At 51.8% G+C, this 21785-nt stretch overlaps 1 protein-coding gene across 1 annotated transcript; it reads left to right on the forward strand.

Annotated features, from left to right (window-relative positions):
• Positions 1 to 888: 888 nt before the first annotated feature.
• DSTN (destrin, actin depolymerizing factor) lies at positions 889 to 16029 on the forward strand. The gene is made up of 4 exons (XM_075925742.1): positions 889 to 1047; positions 13079 to 13386; positions 13752 to 13828; positions 15734 to 16029. Exons 1-4 carry the CDS (start codon positions 1045 to 1047, stop codon positions 15841 to 15843), a joined length of 498 nt encoding a protein of 165 aa, XP_075781857.1. The 5' UTR covers positions 889 to 1044; the 3' UTR covers positions 15844 to 16029.
• Positions 16030 to 21785: the final 5756 nt, after the last annotated feature.

Consider the following 21785-nt stretch of genomic DNA (forward strand, 5'->3'; position numbering starts at 1 on the left):
AGCTCCAATTCTACCCCCAACCTGCCCCCTCCTGCCCGCTTTCCCCTCCCCCCAGCTCCAACTCTACCCCCAACCTGCCCCCTCCTGCCTGCTTTCCCCTCCCCCCAGCTCCAATTCTACCCCCAACCTGCCCCCTCCTGCCTGCTTTCCCCTCCCCCCAGCTCCAATTCTACCCCCAACCTGCCCCCTCCTGCCCGCTTTCCCCTCCCCCCAGCTCCAACTCTACCCCCAACCTGCCCCCCTCCTGCCCGCTTTCCCCTCCCCCACCAGCTCCAACTCTACCCCCAACCTGCCCCCCTCCTGCCCGCTTTCCCCTCCCCCACCAGCTCCAACTCTACCCCCAACCTGCCCCCCTCCTGCCCGCTTTCCCCTCCCCCACCAGCTCCAACTCTACCCCCAACCTGCCCCCCTCCTGCCCGCTTTCCCCTCCCCCACCAGCTCCAACTCTACCCCCCTCCCGCCTGCTTTCCCCTCCCCCACCAGCTCCACCTCTACCCCCCTCCCGCCTGCTTTCCCCTCCCCCACCAGCTCCACCTCTACCCCCCTCCCGCCTGCTTTCCCCTCCCCCACCAGCTCCACCTCTACCCCCCTCCGCCTGCTTTCCCCTCCCCCCAGCTCCACCTCTACCCCCAACCTGCCTCCCCATCTGCTTACTCCGCCCCCCCCCGCTCCACGTCACGCCCCTTCAGCCACCACCCATCGCCTTGCTGCCTCCGCCTCACCTGGGGCACGTAGCCCCCTCTCAGGGCCCTGCCATTGGCTGGCGGGCACGTGAGCCCACTGGGCAGCGCCCTGTGTGATTGGGCAGTCGCGCGGCCCCGCCCCCCCGGGAGGCGGAAGTCAGTGCGCGGCGCTGAGCCTCCAGCGCTTCTCCCCGCCCACTCCTAGCAACCGCTTCCTACAGGCCCGGCGGCATGACGTAGGCAGCGCTTCCGCACAGCTCGCGCCTCGCTAGCTCCTTCCTGTTCCCGCGCCTCGCCCAGGAGCAGCAGCAGCGAGTGAGACAGCCGCTCCCAGCCCCGGACACCGAGCCCCGCCGAGACCATGGTGAGGATCCGAGCGCCGCCCGGCGGGGGTCCCGGGCTGTGCTGCTCCCCCCCCATCAGCGACGGCACCGCCCGCCGCATCCCGGCCCCTCTATCGCTTCCGCGCCCCCCCCCCCCCATGAGCCGATGGTATCGCCCGATAGACGCTACTGTGCTTGGCCCGGCGACCCCTTCCTCAGGCGATGGTCCCGCCCTCTCCCCGTTTATACGCGCTGGCGCCGGTGCGTCCATCGCGGCTGGGGGGGGGGGGAAGCGTCTTCTCACTGCCGCCCCGCGTGGCTCGTCAGGCTTCCTCCCCTCCCCGCCGCGCAGGGCGAGGCGCCGCGGGTGAGCCGCGCCCCTCCCCCAGCTGGGGGGGGGGGAGAAGCCTGGGGGGCGCTTAGGTGTGTGCGCCCCCCCCCCCGCAGCCGCCTCTCCCGGGCCCGCGCGATGCCTCCCCGGGCGGGGGGGTGAGGTGGGGGGCGGCCTGGCCTAGCCCGGTGACCCCCCCATGGCGGGGTGATGGGGGGGCGCTTAGGTGTGTGCGCCCCCCCCCCGTAGCCGCCTCTCCGGGGCGGGGCCTGCCCACGCAGCACGTGGGGAGGCGGGAGAGGCTGTGACTGGGGGGGGGGCGGCGCTCTGCATCCCAGAGCAGGCTGGGGGGGGGGGGGGGGGCGGTGCTCTGCATCCCAGAGCAGGCTGGGGGGGAGGGGGCGGTGCTCTGCATCCCAGAGCAGGCTGGGGGGGGGGGGGGGCGGCGCTCTGCATCCCAGAGCAGGCTGGGGGGGGGGGCGGCGCTCTGCATCCCAGAGCAGGCTGGGGGGGGGGCGGCGCTCTGCATCCCAGAGCAGGCTGGGGGGGGGGGGCGGCGCTCTGCATCCCAGAGCAGGCTGGGGGGGGGGCGGGGGCGGCGCTCTGCATCCCAGAGCAGGCTGGGGGGGGGGGGGCGGCGCTCTGCATCCCAGAGCAGGCTGGGGGGGGGGGGGCGGCGCTCTGCATCCCAGAGCAGGCTGGGGGGGGGGCGGTGCTCTGCATCCCAGAGCAGGCTGGGGGGGGCTCGCTAGTGCACAGGTTCCCCACAGGTCCCCTCCCTGCATGGCGGTGCCTTGGCAGACCCGGGCCGGCTGCTGGCGAGGGGTGTCAGGGCGTTACCTGGTAGCAGTCGGCTTATCTGCCTGTTCACAAGGGAACTAGTTGCCCCGTCGGCTGGGCGGCGATGGGCCCAGGTGGAGCAGCTCCCCACCCCAGCGGTTAACCGGTTAACTATTTTAGTGCATTTGTACATCCCCAGCGTTGCTCTGGGGGTGTTTGTACATCGAAAGCTGGAACTTCTCCAGTCCCTTTCAAACAGTGGCTGAGGGGGGAAGAATCCAGTGGCTTACTTGCTTTTAGCTATCTACTCTGGTCAAGCTTTCACAACATAAGTTCTTCATTTTTTGGTTTTCCCACGAGGGCAACGTTCATTGCACAATGTTAGCTTGTACAACTTGATCTTGAAATTCTTAAGCTCTGTAGGCCGTCTAATCGTGTAATGGGGTGGGTTAACTAATACCCTACTTGTCAATTAAAAACAAATATTTGCTCCCCTTGTAATTAGCTAAGAGGTTTACAAGGCTATTCTGAAGACCTTTAAAAAGTTCTAGGCTGTGACTTGCCCAACACTAGTAGGCTCATACTGAAAAGGCTAGTGGGAGACATTTGTTAGGATGGTAATTTGAATGGAGAACTCAATTTGCTGTGTCAGCTAAATATAGTTAGTTTACAACTCACTATGAAACTTGATCTCATTGGTCTGATGAAATCTTTTTGTAGTTAGATGCTAGTTTTCTTTTTAAAAATGATTTCTTTGGGGGATGTCTAAATGAATGCTTGCCCACATTTAACCAAGCAGTTTCTAGTCTGTAACTTATTACATCTGTTTAAACAGCATTCATTTTCAAAGCTTGGCTTCTCTTCTCATTTGATATTACAGTGAAGATAGAAATCTGTGTGCATGTTGTGTTGTCATAGAAATGACTGTCTCAAAACCAGAACTATGACTCACCAGAGAATGTTTTCTCATGTCTGTAGCTGACTACTTCTAATACTTAACTCTGTTTTTATGACAATTACTATGTATTCCAGTGTAGTAGGTGAGGATGGTGTGGTCAAGCCTCATTTGTTCTAACGAATCAGTCTTCTTGTGTGAAACAAACTTTTAACTGGTCTAAACTCTCAAACATAAGGTCTTTGAAACTTCACTGGTATGGCAGCCTTAAAGCTGTTAACAGATGTACTTTCTAGACCCTGGTGCCCAACCAGTTGCCACATGTGGCTAGCAAGTTCAACACCATGGTTCTAGGCAAAGATTGTGTTGCCTTACTTTATTGGCCTGTGTTGTGCAACTTTACGATATAGTGCTGAAAATAAAAACTGAAGTAAATATAGGAATGTGCTGAATAAATATTCACTTGCTTCTTTCAGTATGTCTCATCTGTTCTGGGAATAACTTGTAAATCAGGAAGGTTTTTCTGAGTGTGGAACTGGATAGAGTTGGAATTATCATTTGGGCTTAGTTCAGTTTGTTGGCTTCTCTGAGGTTGGCAATTAACTTAACTGCAGTGTTGATAAATACTATCCTAGGCTGAGCCTAGGATAAACCACAAACACTTGTCCTGGAACAAATACTTGAACTGTCTAGAACAGTATTTACAAGTGTTAACTAGTTTGCCAAAAAACAGCTACAAAACCTATAATAGTAGCTTCCCAGACACTTCTGTCTATATAGCAAATAAAATACTCCACTTCTGCACAGAGCAGAAGTGTACTACAGGCAGTCCCCCAGTTATGTACAAGATAGGGACTGTAGGTTTGTTCTTAAGTTGAATTTGTATGTAAGTTGGAACTGGTACATATTGTAGGGGAAACTCTAGCCAAACATTTCTCCAGAGCTCAGTTTTATTCTCCCACACCTCACTTCCCTCAGTCCTTTATTCTCAAGCTGAGGTGTCTGCTGAGAAAAGCCCCTCCGCATCTCCCTGGTCTGCTGGAGGAGGCGGGGGGCGCTAACTTCGCGTCTCCCTGGTCTGCTGGGGGGAAGCAGCTAGTGCGGGGTTGCCTCACCCCGTTTGTAAGTAGGGATCCGATGTAAGTCGGATCCATGTAACCCAGGGACTGCCTGTACTGTTATTTCACTGCCTCTTGTAAGAACTAGTTATGGAATAAATCTTTCTCTAGCAATATCCTGTGTTGTAGAGACTCTTCTAGTGGGAATACTGTAGGAAGGAACTACAATTGGCAGAGTTGCTTTCAGAAACTAAAAAATTTAAACTCTTCAGTCCATTTTAAGAATATGCAGTCATCTCTTCATACAGTCTCATTTGTCTAAACTTGATGTTAAACATTGAGGTTTCCTTAAGGAACTTAAAGTGCAAATCTGTTGGTTCTTGTCCTCTTGTGGAAAATGCTGGAAAGGAACTTGTTCAATCAAGTCTTTATCTGTACTTCATTGTGGGGATGTAAAATCCCATTTCATTGGTTGACTGGCTAAACGTAATGTTTAACCAGTTAACTGATTAAAGGGCATTGGGGCTTCCCCTGCCCCCATCCACTGCAGCTGGGCTGGAGTGTATCCAACCCCTCCATTTCCCCCGAGCTGTCAGCTAGGGCTACTCCAGCCTGGGCCTGCTAAGGACAGGAGCTGCTTCAGGCAGCCAGAGAATCTCCTGCCTGAGAAATTCCTGTGCCTGCCACAGACAACAGCTGCTCCAGCCCTTCGCCAGTTAACCAGAACTGGAACACATCACCCATTAAGAGTGATGCTTACCAGTTAACCTTTCATATCCTACTTCAGCATGGAAATGCCAGTCTAAGATTACTGGATGAAGATCTTGAAATGTATTTTAGTCTCCGTTCAAGCTTCATCTTTGCTTCTAACCTAGCAATGTGTGATTGAGAGTTGTGACAAGGTCCCACTAATTTTCATAATGGGGGCAGCCTCCATGTTGGAGCAAGGTACAGTTTTAAAAATGCCTCTAAGCCCTGCTGTATTCTAGGGCTTTAGTTCAAAATATGCCTCCCCCCCCCTTAGGTCAAATTAATAAGCGGAGCGTCCACATTACCAAACCCATTATTTCAAAATAACAGGCTGCTTATTATGTAATCTCCTTTTGCTTTCCACAAGGAATATTGCTAATTCTGAAATAGTTATTTCAAAATAACTACTTCCCAGAGTAATTCAAACTAATCACTCCCCAGTGCTTCCTGAGACTTTTAAGTCAAGGTAGCGCGTCCACATCAAAGGAGCCTGCCTCGGACTAATTTTGAGGCTTTCCCGTAGTGAGGACACACTACTTCGACTTTGTTATTTTGGGATTTATCAAATTTATTTTAGTTATTTTGAAATAGATTCTAGTGTAGAGATGCCCTAGCAAGACAAACCTGCTTTAAAGGTAGTGGTCATCTTGTATAGCAGTGGTTTCCAACCTTTTTTATACTGGTATTCCTTTATTTGCCTATTCATTATGCAAATAAGAGAATAAAATGTTGTTGGTCTGCCAAAAGCCCAGGCCTCCAGAACCACTACAAACAGCTGGCTTCAGCTCCAGCAGTCACCACGTGATGGGTGGCACCCCAGCCTCCTGAACCCCAAATGCCAGCCCTAATCCACAGAGTGCCCCCCCACTACTCCACCCCCTGGCACCAGCCACTGACCCCAGAGTCCCTGCACCCAACCTCCCCAGTGCCAGCCTTTTAGTCCCCCCCCAGTGCCTGCCCTACCACCCTCACCTAGCCCTGCACTACCTCCCAGCCACCAGCTGAACACTGGTGGAGGTGTCTCAAGGATTCAGAGAGAAGGGGTTTTATTCCTGCTATTCTCTAAACTTCCTCTGCCTGTGTCTAACTAGTAAGGTCTCTTATTGGTAGACAAAAGACTGGATGGAGTTTGGCTCTGGTTTAAAAAAAAAAAAAACTAGGTTAATGCAAAGTGACTTACTCAATAGGCAAATCATGCTAGCTAAGCTAGGATGTGATATGTAGAAAAACTTTGTCCTTCCTACTGGTTTATGGTTTGTAAATAAGGATCTTACACAATTGCAGTAAAGGGCAATTATTTGCATATCACATTTAAGATAAGAATCGATCTTAGGCATTGGTTTGCAGACATTTAGCTTTCAGATGACTGTGCCTACAGTGTAGGAGATACTGGTACCTATTTAAGGTCTTGCCTGTGAAACCAGTTCTGAGAGTTTATAACCAGTTAGTGAAAGAAGTGTGCACACAATATGGTAAGCATTTTCTAATTTTTCAACCTTGTGTCACATCAGACCATTTTATTCCCCAAATCAGCTGATCACATCCAAATTAAGACCTCTCCATCAGCTTGTTTGGTCATAGCTCCTGCCTGCTAGCTTTCAGTGCAAAGGACATCCTCTAGATCAGGATGTTGCACAGAAGCATACTCGAAATAAGTAAATCCAGGACAGCTGCATGGTTCTTCTAACAAGAATGTTCATTTCTGCCACATGGTAACTAAGGAGAATTTGACATTTCTCAGAAAGATGTACTGTGACAAATCAATTACTGGGTCTGAGGTAGGTGCCACACAGCTACAAAAAGACATCTGTTTTTACTGGGGGTGGGTCCCCAGTTTTGTGCAGAAGTAGAGGATGCCAGGTTGAAGCTGAACATTGTTGCTCAAACTGAAAATTAAGTGCATTGTGGTAATCTGACTGGCAATCCTTCTATTAGACTGAAAGAGCACAAAATTCTAGAGTCCCTACTCCTCCCTTCTATATTTGGCTAGGCATGCTTGTGGAATGTAGCTTTCAAGCACTGCATACTGAATTTATGTAAGAGCTGAATCTTTTTTTTTTTTTTCCCCCAAACAGCATATGTTTTTTCTCAGTTAAGTGGATATGGATAGTCCACATTGCTTAGAACACATGCATAGAATTGATGTAGCTCCCAAACACAGCAGAACATTACATCAAGACCCAGTTGTCAAGAATAACCAATTGAATTGATTCCCATATGGAAACTAAACACTGGTATTATGGTTTTTGGTTCCGGACTGTGCTGACCCTGGAGGAAGAGAACCTATATATTACCATGCTTGTTGGGATTACCATCCTTGTTGGGATTCAACCTTCCCCTCCCAAAGCTGTCTTGGAGTTTGTGCATGGAGTAGCTTAAAGGTTTTTTGTTGGCTACTCTGCAGTTGAGGATGGTGAGAGAGAACTTTAGCTTTTTTTAACAGTATAAAAATGAAATACTAAAAAAACCTCTTCAGTTTGGAGCTCAGGGCTTTGTTGGGAAGTGCTAACTTCATTGTTTCCAAAGTTGCAGTGGAATGCAGAACTATGTCCTATAAATCCTGTCTACCAGATGTCGCATGTGCATCCTATCTTGAACTTGCTTTTCAAATGCAAACTTTCTTCCCCAAATGTGATACCTTGCAGAAATTTGTAGATTTTAGTGGCCATTTGCAGAGCCTCTCTCCCTTCAAAACTCTGTACGAAAGGACTAACTCTAGGTTTTGTGTAAGGTTTTAGTGCACTTGTTGAACAGAATTACAGCAGAATGTGGGAAGCTGCCATAGCTCATATACAACCTCTATCTGCAGCCAGAAACATGGGATGTGGGGGATGGAGGGAGACTTTTTAATAGGAAAGGTCTCTTGCTTTCAGTCTAGGGGTATTTAGCTAAAGCATTCCTCTAGAGTCTAGCACAAGGCATCAGAGTGCAAAGTGTGGGAAAAGAGCTGAGAAATTGGCTGTCAATGTCAAGCATTCTTATTGCTATCTTAGCATAATTTGTGCCTGCAGAAGTTTAGACACATGTACAGGCTGGTGTTGCAAGAGTGCAAACTTTCATGTCACACAACTCGCTCTGGGCTCGCTTCTGGAACTCTGTACTAGGGTTGGTTTTGCACAACCGAACACTCAGTTTTAACTGTCTACTTTGAAAACTGTGTAGGGGTAGCCAAGCCTGGATTAACCAGCGTGAGCTTAGCGCACTCGCACAAGGCTCACGTCTGTGGTGGGGCTCTAGACCAAAAAAGGGATGGGCCGCTCCTGGCTTTAGAGCCACATTCGGTTTGTCAATTTCTTAATTTGGTCTGCTCCCCTGGGTGCCGGAAGGGAAGTATTGTCTGTCTCCACCCCCTCCATTTCAGCATGTTGCGCCTGCACCTCCGCTTGTGTGATCTGCTGCTGGCCGTCAAAGGCATGCTTCTGGGAGAGCACTTCTCTTGGGCTGGCAGCAGTTGCTGCCTCCCTGGCCAGCTGTGAGTGCTTTGTTGAGCCAGTAGTAACTGGCTGCAGTGAGAGCTCTTTGCTCTGATGCTTGCTTGCTTTTTCTTCCTCCTCTCATGACCCCCCCCCCCCCCCCCCCGCACTCCAACTTGCAGGCTTAACAGCAGTCCATGAAACATGCATCCCTTCACACGTTCCATTATGTAACATCCCTAGAGTTGCATGGGAAATAGTTTTGGGGATCCATTCTGAACTAATGTAGAACTTTAGCCTTTTTTAATAAACTCTGCTCTTGCTGCATTTTTACCACCTGGCCCCTTCTCTCCTATGTTCTTCTGCCCTCAAAATGGGAGACGGTTTCTTTCCTTTCCTCCTCCTGGTAGTAAGATGGGGAGGGGGAGTTTTAACAGGTGTGTGGGCAATGGGAGGCATGTGCAATAGGCAGGGGAAGGCTGTGCTTCCTAGACAGCCTGGCATGGGTCCACGCACATTCCTCCTCCTCTTGGTCACAGGCAGGCAGCTCCCCAGGGAAGAGGTCTGGGGCTACCCAACATGGCAGGACAGCCACAGGGGCCACACTGCCCAGTGCTCACGGTTGGGATGTTAACTCCAGAGGCAGCCGGCTGTGCTGGGCAGTGGGCCCCTGGGGCAGCAGAGGCAGGTGGCAGGTCTTTAAGTTAAAAGGAGAGGGCTTGGGGGCCACTGGAAGCAGGGGGAGCTGGTGGCTGTGGGAAGGCAAAGCACCAGCAAGGAAAGGGAAGTGGGCTCTTGGGGAAGGGGATAGCCGGGTGTTAGCCTTCCACAGCTGGGAATTCACCAGCCACCCAAGGTGTGGGCTGTTGCAGCGGGCATCTGTAGAAGCAGATCAGGCTGGTCACATGCTTCTTTGTTCTGGGAATCAGTCAGTGTTTGCCTCACTGTATATGCTAAATCGGAACACTTTCCAGCTGTGGCTTGGCTTGCCCCCATAAAGTCAGCACTTTAAATAAGCAGCCATACTTCTAAAGTTTGGCTAACAATGTCGACGCTCAGGATGTAATAAAACGGAATATGCTTCTGTTCTAGTCCTGCAGTGTTAACAGTGGTATTGCTGCATCTTGCTTGCCATGTCAAGCCAGCATGAATAGCAAGGTGAGTATGTGCTCCTCTCCAGTGTTCCACGTGCTGGGCGGGGTTAAGTACCAGTAACTTCATACGAGGAGGTGAAAGTCTTCTCCGAGAAATCCAGTGTCTGGCAACAGTCGGATCTTTGCACATCTTTTAATTACTGAAAAGATGTAACTGAGTTTTCCCAGTCTCTCAAAGCAGTAGTAAAGCCCTACTGAAGCGACCTGTGAAAGCACATGCAGGTTGAACTGTAGTTTCATACTGCAGCTAAAACTGGCCGTTGTCTTGAAAGAGCACTTGCTGGTACAAAGTTTACATCCTCTAGCAGAGATCCTTTCAAGATCCACTGTTAAACAATCAACCTGCGTTCCCAAATTGAACACGCTTGCCCTTTTTTGAATCTTAAATAATATGCCTGCAATGTCAGATTTGTTTGTAAGAAAACAAGCAGTTTCTTGCCTCAAGGTGAATTCCAGCTCTGTGTATAAATGAGAACCTTCTGCTCTTGGCTGTTTTGTTGATAGGCTAATAGCTCTACTATAGCTTTTCTCTGGTCTTCTAAATTTGTGTGCTTTAATCCAGAGTAGTGCAGTAATATCACTAGTAGGTCTGGATTTAGGAAAGTAGATCCATATAGGAGATGGAGCAAAGGTTGAGAGTCCATAAAGCCATATGGCTTTTGCCACTTGCATATGTAATGTAGAAGGTAGAGTACAGTCTGTCTAGTTCAAATTTCATAGGCTGTAAGTTCAAAATATTGTATCGGGTAAAGTTGAAAGATGCAAGTGTCAACTGTAATGTTAACATGGTAGATTCCTGAAACAGATTCTATTGCCCACTTCTTCTAGGTGGCTTATAAATGGTGCTTTCAGAATGGCACTTAGGAGGTATTTCACCTAAGAAATCCTGAAATCCAGCTCTAGACACACTGGCAGGTGTCTCTGGACAAGGGAGTTAACATGCATTGTGAGTAGTCGACTAGATGATTAACTGATAGACCTAGGCCTATCTAGTCGACCACTTGCATTTCTGTATGAGGCAGCAGTGAGGGAAGGGGGGAGGCTGCTGTGAAGGCTTGCCATGGGCAGAGGCTGCTTCATGGCTGCATCCCCTGCTCGCGAGCGGTCCAAGCTCCCCATGGACAGGGGTTAATCACTAAGAAACCTTGTGGTTAGCCAACTATTCTGTTACCCGCTATCTAATGCCCATTGTGTGACTACAGTTTGTAACTGAGTAGCTTGAGTTGTCTTTTTTTTGTGTGTGCCTCTGTCAGGGAGGAGGAGGGGAGAGTAAAGTTATGCCCTTAATAGGGATATAACCAGTTAACCAGGCTTCTCCAGACTGGCTGGGCCCACAGCCCCATGACACAAGACGCAAAATCCTGTTTAATCAGTTAAATATTACGTTTAACTGGTTAATCATTTGAATGGGGTCCTGTGGGTCCCACTGGGCCACTGGTTAGTGTCACCCGATAAGGGTGATGTAAACCACTGATATCCCTAGTCGTGGCACAGGTGGGGGGGGCTGCTCCCTGCCTGCAGTGGGCCTGGCCCAGCCTGAGCAGCCCCTGCCTATGCTTTAATGGGGATCCCGCAGGTGGGAGGCTGCTCCAACCCAGTCTGGCCCACCACACCACAGGTGGAGGGCTGCCCCCCCTCCCCCAGCCTCCCCTTCCCAAAGGATCCCGGTTAACTGATTAAACAGAATTTTACATCCCTAATCCTTAAAGGCCGCTCTGCTCACGGAAGCAGGGCTTTTTTCCATCTCTGTCTTGTGTTTCTCACTGTTAGCTTCTACCTGCATCTGAAAGGCAAACATTCTCATACTTCAGTGCAGCAATAAAAGTTCTGCAGACTTCATCACCAATAGTGCACTTGGTGTCAACTACGCAACTCCACTTCATCAGTAGGCCTGCAGAGGAGCACGCTAACAGATTAGAAGTGCGAACAAATCTTCTTGCACAGGAAGGAGAAGAGCCACGCTGTCTGTGGCTTTGCACGGACGCCTCATGAAATGACTTGACGCACACACCCGACACTGACATGAGTAAGAACGTTCCACTTCAGTCACATCAGACTTTTAAACGGGTACCAAACTGAAATCAGTCTAAGCTGGCAACAGTGGCTTTAAACAACACACCTGGATTGGCCTTGTGACTTCCATAGTGCCACAATCGAACTCTTCTGTCCCTTAAATATTTTCTCTTCCGTGTCTGTGAAAGCCCTGCAGACAATTGACAGTACTGTACAGGGCACTCCCGTGCACACAGACGCCTCTAACATCAGCCTTCAATGTTAATCCCCTGCTATGTAACACTAGCTGCACCTGAGTGGTAACCTCTTAGTCAGGGGTGGGCAGCATGCAGTGCATGGGCCGCATGTGGGGCATTGAGGTTTTACAGGACACGTTTTGCTTATCGGCCGCGGCGTGTCCAGACTGCCCCGCTGTGCCACCAAACAGCTGATCAGCGCAGCATGGCGACCATTTTGATATAAATGAAGCGGCGATTATTTAAATCGCTGCTTCATTTTCCTGTGTCTAGTAAACTCATCTACATGGCTCCATCAATGGAGCCATGTAGTCTAGACATACCCCAGGTGCCCCAGAGGGAATGAACAGAACAGGTAATCATTAACAGGAACACCATCCCTACCCTTTTTGGCTAATAGCCATCGATGGGCCTATCCTCCATAAATTTATCTAGTTCTTTTATGATCTTGGACTTCACAACATCCTCTGTCAAGGAGTTCCACAGGTTGAGTCTGTTGTGTGAAGAAACGCATCCTTTGTTTGTTTTAAATCTCTATCGATTTCATTTGGTGACCCCTAGTTCGGAATGTGTCACTAGTTTAGGCTGCCCATTGCTACCTTATGTTCAAAAATATACAAAGCCAGTAACAGTGTAGCAGATCAAAATTCTATTGGTTAAATGTTTTATCAGGGATGTAGCAGTAAGGAGGGAAGGGTGCTGGAGGGGCTCCCCCATCCCTGGGTTCTCATGTGCTGCCCATCTTTCGGACTCACAGTAACCAGTTCCATCCCTCGCCTGGCAGCCAAGTTTAACAGTTAACAGAAGTATGAGCTTATCCGTTAAACTCTTACATCCCTATTCACAAACCACATGGGGCGCTATTGCAATCTAACTGTGTTTTTGCTCCAGCAGACTGCTTCTGAACCCGAACCCCACACACATGTGTCTATCTCTATAGAGTTTGATAGTGCAGTTTAATTTTCCTGTGTGCTAGATGTGCTTAGTCGAACTAGTGGCAAGTTAAGACTTGTCAGGTAGCTAAAGAATGCTGTCTCAAAATGAGTGACTTGTGGTGTTTCCAAAAGATCAGACTTAGTCATCCACTTCAAGACTGTCAAACAGAGGTCTGGAGCTCCAAGTTCCTGTCCTTGGTGTAAAGCCTTCAGCGCAAGTAGGACCTTCCCATCAGTTGCTTTTAAAAAAATTTAACTTATGTACATTAGGAACTATTACCTTAAAAGATAACTTAAGCCAGAATGGGAGAGACTTTCCTATACAGGCTTTCTGTCACACCAGGAATTTAAAGTAGTTATCTGCCACTCAAACCTCTGATACTCAAGCCAGTATTGCTTGTCCTCCACTCTTGTCAACCGCATGCACTATGGCGAAATTATACAGGAGTTACGTAAAGTACATAGTCCAGGCCTGAAATTAACTTAGAGCTCTTTTTTTTGTCATAGGCATCAGGAGTACAAGTGGCTGATGAAGTATGCCGTATCTTCTATGACATGAAAGTTCGGAGATGTTCCACGCCTGAGGAAATCAAAAAAAGAAAGAAGGCGGTTCTCTTCTGTCTCAGTGACGACAAAAAGTGCATTGTTGTGGAAGAAGGCAAAGAAATCCTAGTGGGAGATATTGGTGTAACAATTTCTGATCCTTTCAAGCACTTTGTGCAGATGCTTCCTGAAAAGGATTGTCGTTATGCCTTGTACGATGCAAGCTTTGAAACAAAGGAATCGAAAAAAGAGGAGTTGATGTTCTTCATGTGGTAAGCTAGAAATGTGGCGCTTGTGTGTGAGACTTGGTCTCTTGGCTTACACCAGTACATGGCTTACACCAGTACATACCTATCTGCCATCCCTGGCCTTTTCTCAGGGACTCCGTTAATGTATAAGAGGTAAAATAACACATACCAGTTAGCTGGCTGAGTAAACCTGCCACTGAAGTGTACAAAATGGTGACACACTCTTCCCAGACCAATACACTGCATGCGTTTGGGAACATTTGACATCTCTTCTAAACAAGCAGGGCTATTGCTTCAGTCACCCAAGTCTGTAGATCTTGTCATTCTGATACATGTTGGATGTTAAACGTCATTGTCTCAACTGTTTTCCTCTTGGTATGTCCAACCAGGGCACCAGACCAGGCACCTCTCAAAAGTAAGATGATCTATGCAAGCTCTAAGGATGCAATCAAAAAGAAGTTTCCAGGTATGTAATACAGGCAGCATGTCCCAACTTGGTCCAATTCAGTCAGTCGTACACCATCGAACTGCTGACACCGGACTTATGTGCTGCTAATTGACTGATGTTTATTAAGAAATGCTGGTAGACGTGGAGTATTTATTTAGCAAGTGAAACTTCATGAGACCCGATTAAAACACAATGGCAAAAAAGTGTTTGAATTGCTCGTGCATTGGAGCGTGAGGCAAGACCCCATTAGGCCATGTCAGAGCAGATCTTTCAAAATATGAAATCTAAGTATAACTACTGTTTTGACAAGTGTCAGTGGCCCAACATGGGAATGGGGGGGAAGGGGTTTTTACTACTAAATTGGATCTGATTGGCAGCTGTCCGTGTGGCTCAGGATATTTCAGTCCTGCACGTTGTGAGATACTGAACCTTCAATATCCTCCCTTAGTATGTTGCTCTTCAAGGGGTCTAAGGTAGCAAGTAAGCAACCAGGATGCATGCCTGGGTTGCTAAAGGAGAGTCAGCAGCTGTACTCGCCAGTGGACCAGGTCTGCATACCCCACTGCTTATTGCTGTCTTATGACCCCTCGACTTTAACCTTCACACTTCCTACATTTTTCAGCTGATGATTACTAAACTCCAATCCATCATAGTGAGTTTAGTATTAAACAGATATTGGCACCTTACGCCTAAACTTGCTCCTGACTGACATTAGTCTGCAGTGGCACAGCAGGGGACAAGGATGCAGCAGTGTAGAACAACCAGTTGCGGTTGGCAGGTGGCCTGCAGAGTAAGGATGTAATAGCTTATAGGTTAATGCTATTTCCCACCCCCGGCAGTAAATGTTTCAAAGCAGGCTGGCCAGCAGCCCGGCTCAGTGCTGGCTTGCACTGGGTCTGGGACCTACCCCACTGCAGCTCTGCATTTAGAGTGAATTAGGAGCCGGGCAGGCAGGCAGCCTGGCTCTGTTCCGGCTCGTGCTGGTTCCAGGAGCTCAGACCCTCCCCTAAACAGGGGCTGTTGCTGCCCCTTTATCAGAGGCAGAAGCACAGGGTGGCAGGCTCCCCAGATGGACCAGCTCCCTCCTGGCACTCCACACTGCTGCCCCATACAGAGACAGCAGCGCAGAGTGGCAGAGGGTCCTCGGGAGGGGGGCCAGAGCGCACTGGCTGCCAGCCCCACCCACGGGGACTATAGAATAGTCGACAACTGATAAGAATTCATGAGGTTGCTCGACTATTCAGTTAACTGATATTTACCATCCCTAGTACAGAGCCCCAAAAGTGAAATGCTCTCAGCCAGGGAGTGGTCCTGTGTGTGTGGTACATGCAGGAGTTCAGGCCTCCCTCCATCAGAAGGGGCAGGTATTGCCTTTTGCAGGCATCCCCTCCCCAAACTACCGGGCCTTGCTGATACGCTGAGGGGACTGACTCTTCTCTTCACTGTACTGGTCTGTGCCTCTCTCTTTTCAATTGGTGTTTTGTTTTAGCTATTTCTTAAGCTTGCTTTTGAGATCCCTGCCCCAGTCCCTCTCCGGGAGCATGGCTTCCCTGTTAACTAGTCCATGCCTCGTCCGCTGCCCACATCCAGAGTCCCCTGCCACTTCCATGGCTCTTTATAATTCTGAAACTCCCAGTTTTGCTCTGACAGAATCTGAAATTGTGAAGTCCAAGTACCCAGTTCCCCAATGTGTCCAGATACTTCAAATATCTCTGCTTGCCCATCACGAAGTACTCCACTCCTGCTGGAATTCAATGGCATCTGAGCACCCAAATCCCTTAGAATTCTAGGCAGGACTGCCATGTGCTCAAATTGCTGGATTATCCACCCGAACACACTTGGCTACATACGCAAGTTTCTAATGAGAATTTCTGATGTATGGAGGAAACTCTTGAATCGCTGAATTTTTTGCCTTTCTTCTAGGCATAAAGCACGAACATCAAGCAAATGGACAAGAGGACCTTAACCGCTCTTGTATTGCCGAGAAGCTAGGAGGCTCCCTAATCGTAGCTTTTGAAGGCTCTCCTGTGTAGATGCCATACAAGTGCCACAACTCGACAAGCATTCCTTGTTTAATATATCAATGAATTATGTAAAGCAAACATGCTAAACCAGGGGTTCATTAATGGTAGGGAAGCTGTCTGTCTTGTAGAATACAGTAGACTTTGGAGATGTAGTTGATATGTACAAATGATCCAAAATAAATCAAGTCGTAAGGATTTCTCTTGGCTGAGCAATCTTGTCACACACAAGTGTAATAGTAAAGGTTTCTAGAAGTCTGGCTTCAACACTGTATAGTGGGATGGGGGGAAGAGTGTGGTTCCCCTTCTTGTTGGTCTACATTGTAGGAAACATCACAATCTCAATTTTCTCTAACCATCAGCCAAGTCACCAAGCTTTATTCTTCCTGCTAGCGTCTTCAGACAAATTCGGGTCTCTGATCAGTGGCTTGGACCAATGGAATAGGGATGGAAACGGCCTCATGTTTCCCAAACTTGAGCCATTTTCTTTCTACTGACTTGAGAGGAGACAACTCTACCCTGCCTAAAAGTCCCTGTTTCCATAGAAATCTGTAGTCAGACATCAAAGCCTATGACTTGCAGCTGCTTTTCAATACATGCACAGACATTCCACCTGAATATGCCATCAGACTTCACCTATTACCACCAGCGAATCAGCTGTGTAAAGGAAGGGTTTTTAACTAGTCTTTCGGCCACTGTTACTTGTGTAGTTCGATGGATATCTGCCAGCTGTCTACACTGGCAGCTTGAATTTCTGCAAGAACGCTGGCGATCTCATGTAAGATTGTCAGTGCTTCTTGCGGAAATGCTATGCTGCTCCCGTTCGGGCAAAAGCCCTCTTGCGCAAATGCTTTTGCGCAAGAGCGCCAGCGTAGACAACGCAGTATTGTTTTGTGCAAAAAAGCCCCGATGGTGAAATTGGCGATCGGGGCTTTCTCGCACAAAACTGCGTCTAGATTGGCACGGACGCTTTCCCGCAAAAATCTAGACGCTCTTTTCCGCAAATGCTTTTAACAGAAAAGTTTTTCTGTTAAAAGCATTTGCAGAAAATTGTCAGTCTAGACGTAGCCTGGGTTATGGGCTGGCAATCCCAGTACTCCCCCACCAGGGAGTCTAGCTTAGTGGCAAGACTCCTCCCAGCATTAGATGTACCTTGTGAGCAGAGCAGTACAAGCCAAAACCCTGCATTACCCATAAGTGTAAACTGGTGGTATGTCCCTTACCCATGAAGTAGAGCATCATATGGATGTAGAATGGGCATTTGGTGGGGGAAGAGGGGTGATGATTAAGTACCCAGTGCTCCTCTCCATCTGTACCCATGGACTCCTCCCAACCAGGATTGAGCTGGGGAAAGAGCTTTGCGTGGAGCTTAGCCCTGAGTGTTGTGGTCTGTGACCTTGTATCAGTCGCCTCCATTTCTGTACAAATAAAAGGACTGCGGGTACCAAAACTTTGACAGGATTCTCATGATCCGTGGAGAGCAAAGTTTGCCACTGTGCCTACCCAGTCCTGCTGCCATACACAGCTCCCTATGGACGCCTGTGTCTGCCGCTTTGTGTTGAGCTCTAAAGCTTTCACTAGGACCTAGCCAGCGGCCCAGAATTGTCTTGGCTAGCACGTACTTTGCCTGCCCCTCAGTTGAACGTGCCAGGAATCTCATGGGTGAGTTTCTAATGAGCTGCAAGTGGGCTTGCTGCTTTCCAAGGTCACGGCAGCACTAAGAAGGAGAGGGATTGCTTTGTTTAGCCGGGGGAAAAAAAGTGAAGGTTGGCTGGTGCTTGGGTGGCCCCACATGCAACTGACTTAATTCCATTTAACTGGAAAAACAGGTCATGTCCCCCTTGCATTTTCTGACTAACGGCAGCTCTTCATGTGACCCTGGCACACCTGCCTTTGTGATTGAAATGGAGGAAGATGTCAGGGGCCAGGTCTCCACACGGCATTAGAAATGTTTCCTTACCTCAAGCAAAGGAAGGCCACTTAAATGTTGCTGAGGGTTTGCCCCAGCTCACTCAGCTAACTGATGTGACTAATGCCAGCTAGGCGGGTCCCCTTTCTTGGGTGCCCAAAGTAAATGTCTGAAGTCTGCTCTCTGATAAGTGCCACTCCTCATTCCTCACGTAGACGCGGCTATAAATCCAGTGGGCTGTGTCTACAGTTACGCTGCGAGACGGGAGAGGTTGCCGTGAGCCGGATGAAAATTTCTAGAGAACGTGCCTGCAAAATTCATGTCAAGGGGGGTTGGCTGGGCCTGGGATTTCACTCCCTGCTAACAGGATTCACTGCTAAAGTGAAATGCAGAGGAAACCAAGTGGAAGGACTTTGCCTGGCAGGTTGGCAGCTCTTGAAAACCTGTCTCTGGGCTGGGAAGGGTAATGCCCATTCTTCCCAGGTCTAGCTGCTAGGAGTGGCTGTAACTGCCTTCTCTGCCCAGATTGACTTCTGGGTGCTGGCAGTCTTCCCTGGCAAGAGAGACTGCAGCTACTCCCAGGCTGGCCAAGGGTCAAACTATGCCAGGCACTAACCGCACCCTCTAGTCCTGGGCTGAGTTCCCTAGCTTCAGCCTTCCCTGTGCAACATCTGCCTCTGCTTGTAGGGTCGTGGGGAGGGGAGCTTAGTGCCAATGGGCTTTCTTCAGGGGTGTGGTAGCTAATCCTCGCCCCCGCTTCCTGGCTTTTCTGGGGGTGCCTCACCCCTGGGCCCTAGACAAAGGAAGAATTTCCCGTGTCTTGCACCAATGTGCTGGTGTCCCGAGGGGAGTGGCTGGAGGTGGAAGAGGAATAATTCTCCATAAATGGCTCTTGCTTTGGCATGGATTGCGGTGGGTTTCTTCCGAAAGGAGGCCGGGTGGGTCATGGCCCAGGCCTCCAGGTGGCACTGCTGAGACATTTGAAAAGCCCAATGGTTCAAACGTCACTTCCAAAGCTGCTGAGGGGGTGCTGTTCCCATGAACTGCAGGGGGTGACGGGCTGCAGGCATCTGAAAACCGGACCCTAAACTAAGCTGCCCCAATTTGAAAAGCTTTGCCTAAGAAACCGAGCTGCTGTCCTAAGCCTGAGATCTTTCCGGGGATGGTGGGGGGAGAGGGGGGGAAGGAGCCGGGGGGGGGGGGGGATTCTCAGGACGGCATGATGCTTCCTGAACAGGCCATGTGGCTGGTGGAAATGCCCCCCCCCCCCTTCCTATCAGCCTGGATGTCCTCTGGTGGTTAAAACAAGCAGCTGCCAGCATTGGGGTCCAGGTCATAGGAACATTCATTCCCTGGCAGCCTGTGTAACCCTAAGCTCATACAGCTCCTGTGCAAGCTGCCCTCTGCTCCGGGCAGGGCGTGGAGAGGGGAAGCGGGTTGGGGACGTGCCTGCCCCTCCCAGGAACGCTGCAGAAAGAGGAGGGGCCAGTGGCTCTGTACAGTGCTGGCTGCAGCCCAGCGCCTGCTGCAGGCCTGGGCCTAGGGCCAGAGATTACCTAACCCTTCTCTGCAGCCCTGCTGTGCGGACAGCAGTGCAGTTGTTTGGTGGGGGGAGGGGGGTCATGGGCTCACACTGCCTGTGCTTGGCGGGGCGGGGGGGGGGGGGGGGGGAGCGAGCTGGCGGGAGGCAAAGCCCCAGCATGGGAAAGTCTGAGTCCCAGGCGCCAGCTGCTGCATTTCCCCCAATGCAGGCCTGCAGGGTAGCCCTGCAGAGCGCACCCGAGGTATGTTACATGGTGACCCTGGGAGCTGAGCTTTCGCCCGCCCCTGGAGGCCTTTGCCCTGCAAGAGCGGCTACACTGGCTGAAGTCCAGCCCATCCCCAAGGGGCCAGTGATGCCGGGAGGCCATAAAGCAGGGGAGCACGTGCTACTGGTGCAAGCAGGGGGGGTGCCTGAACCACACTCACAGCCACGCGAAGCGGGGGAATGGGCGGCCAAGGCCCCGGGAACGCGCGCTGCAGCGAAACGAGGGCTGTTGGGACAGAGGACACCCAGCCAAGGGGTGTGACTGCACCCTCGGGTGTTGCAAGGGGAGCACAGGCGGCACGCAGTTGGGGGGGGGGGGGGGTGGGTTGTGCCAGGCAAATGGGAAGAGCGCGACGTGGGATTGTGTTCCGTAGCACAGAAGGGGGGACTGAGCACAGGGCCATGATACTGGGGGGGGGGGGGGCAGTGAGCACAGGGGACAGGTACCCTGCAGAGTGACCATGGGGGTGGAGGCTGCACCAGGAAGAGAGAGGCCAGCGGGGGCCAGGCTCTCCCCATTGCCGGCCACAGGTACATGCCCCCTCCATCTCCTCCCCCCCCCGGCCCCAAGCCCCGGTGGGACGGGGCTGTGCCCTGCTGGCCAATGACCCCGCTACCACTGCCCCCCAGGGCTGGGCAGCGCGGTTCTCCCCCAGCCGGTGGCACCCCACCCTCCAGAGGCGACCAGGGCCAGGCCCAGGCCGTGCAACCCCCAACCCGCCTCTCCCGGCTGAGCCAGTGGCTGGGGCCTGACCCTGCAGCCCTGCCCCTCCTCCCCCAGGGAGGGCCTGCTGGCCAGGCAGCAAGGCCCTGGGCACCCAAGGGAGAGGCCCTCACCGGAGCAGCACCACCCTCACCACCACTGCCGGCCCCATGAGCAACCGCCTCAGCCCTCACCCCACTACCCTGCCTCCTGCACCCACCTGCCCCCTTCCCGCTGTCCTCCTGCCTCCCCAGCCCCTCCGCCCAAACGCCCTGCCCTAGACACTCAGCACCCACAGCCTGGGCCTTTTGTGTGCCAAAACCAGCCCACCATTACTGCAGTTAAGGCCCCCCCCCCCCCCCCGGGCGATACTGGGCACAGCTGCTCGGTGTTTTTATACTGCAGCAGCTGGGGGCAAATTCTGCTCCCCACGAGGGGGAGGGGAGGGGCGGGGCGCTGACCCCCCCGCATGCCAACAGCTGCTGGCCAACGGGTGTAATTACAAGTACACACCCCAGGGGTTCATCCTCCCAACACCGCCCCCCCCCCCACTGTGTCAGGCCACCCGCTGCTACGGGCTTGGGCACGCATACGCCAGAGGGCACCGGCCTGGCCCCCCCCATTGCCACGCCAGCCGCACCATGCGCTTGGCCCCCTCCCCCACCCGGCTGCCCCAGGTAGCGCCACCCCTGCACAGCAGCCCCTCGCTGTGCTGGTTTCTAGCGCCCCCCCCTCATCCCTCCATGAGCCATGCCCAGGGGACATGGGTTCAGCTAACAGGGCTCAAAAGGGGCTCAACCCCTTAGAGGCGAGTCCAGGCACAGCTGAACATTGGGGGGACTCAGCGGGCTGCCGTGCCGCTGTCTGGGACCCGCGGGGAGGCCGTGGGGTTCAGCCCCCAGGGCGCCTGCCTCTCTGCCCCCTCCCCTTGGGTCCCAAGGGGCAACATCTCCCCCCGGGTGGTTAGAGCCCAGCGGGAGCCAGTTACCCCCAGGGACGTAGCAGCCCCGGCTGTAAGCCCCCATCACACGTCCAGCGACTGGGCTGCACACCTCCCCCACACACTTCTGCTTGTGTCTGGGTAGGAGCGGACAGGGAGGAGGGGGAGAAGCTGTGTCACGTGATGGGGCTGCCCCACACCCCCTTCCCGCCCCCTGCCCCATGGTGAGCCCTCAGGGACGTGGCTGCTTCTGCCCGGAGGACGGGGGGTGAGTAAAGCCCCATCCCCAGGAACCAGGCAGCAGGGACGGTGTTGTGCCGGGGAGGGAGCGTCACAACACACTGCCCCTCAGTACGGGTCGGAGCCTCGCTCCCCCAGCAGGCCCAGAAGACCTGGGCTTCAACCAGGCCCGCAGGGCATGTCTACACTGCACTGTGAGCCCCGGGCTTCAAACCCTCACTCCCTCCTTCTGTCTACACACGCACACGGGGACCCAGGCCCCCACAGGCTGGAAGGGCCGAGCCGAGGTCTAACTGGGAGCCCTGCTCCCTTGCAGTGTAGACAGCCCCACGGACTCGGCCTTGGGGCGGCTGCC

Source organism: Pelodiscus sinensis, chromosome 3 (genome assembly GCF_049634645.1).
Source record: "Pelodiscus sinensis isolate JC-2024 chromosome 3, ASM4963464v1, whole genome shotgun sequence".
Lineage (NCBI taxonomy): Eukaryota > Metazoa > Chordata > Testudines > Trionychidae > Pelodiscus > Pelodiscus sinensis.

Bases quoted from the DNA above. Each gene is read 5' to 3' on its own strand.
- DSTN (XM_075925742.1), top strand. The intron at 13,387-13,751 runs GTAAGCTAGAAA...ATGTCCAACCAG, and splicing joins GAGTTGATGTTCTTCATGTG to GGCACCAGACCAGGCACCTC. The intron at 13,829-15,733 runs GTATGTAATACA...CCTTTCTTCTAG, and splicing joins AATCAAAAAGAAGTTTCCAG to GCATAAAGCACGAACATCAA.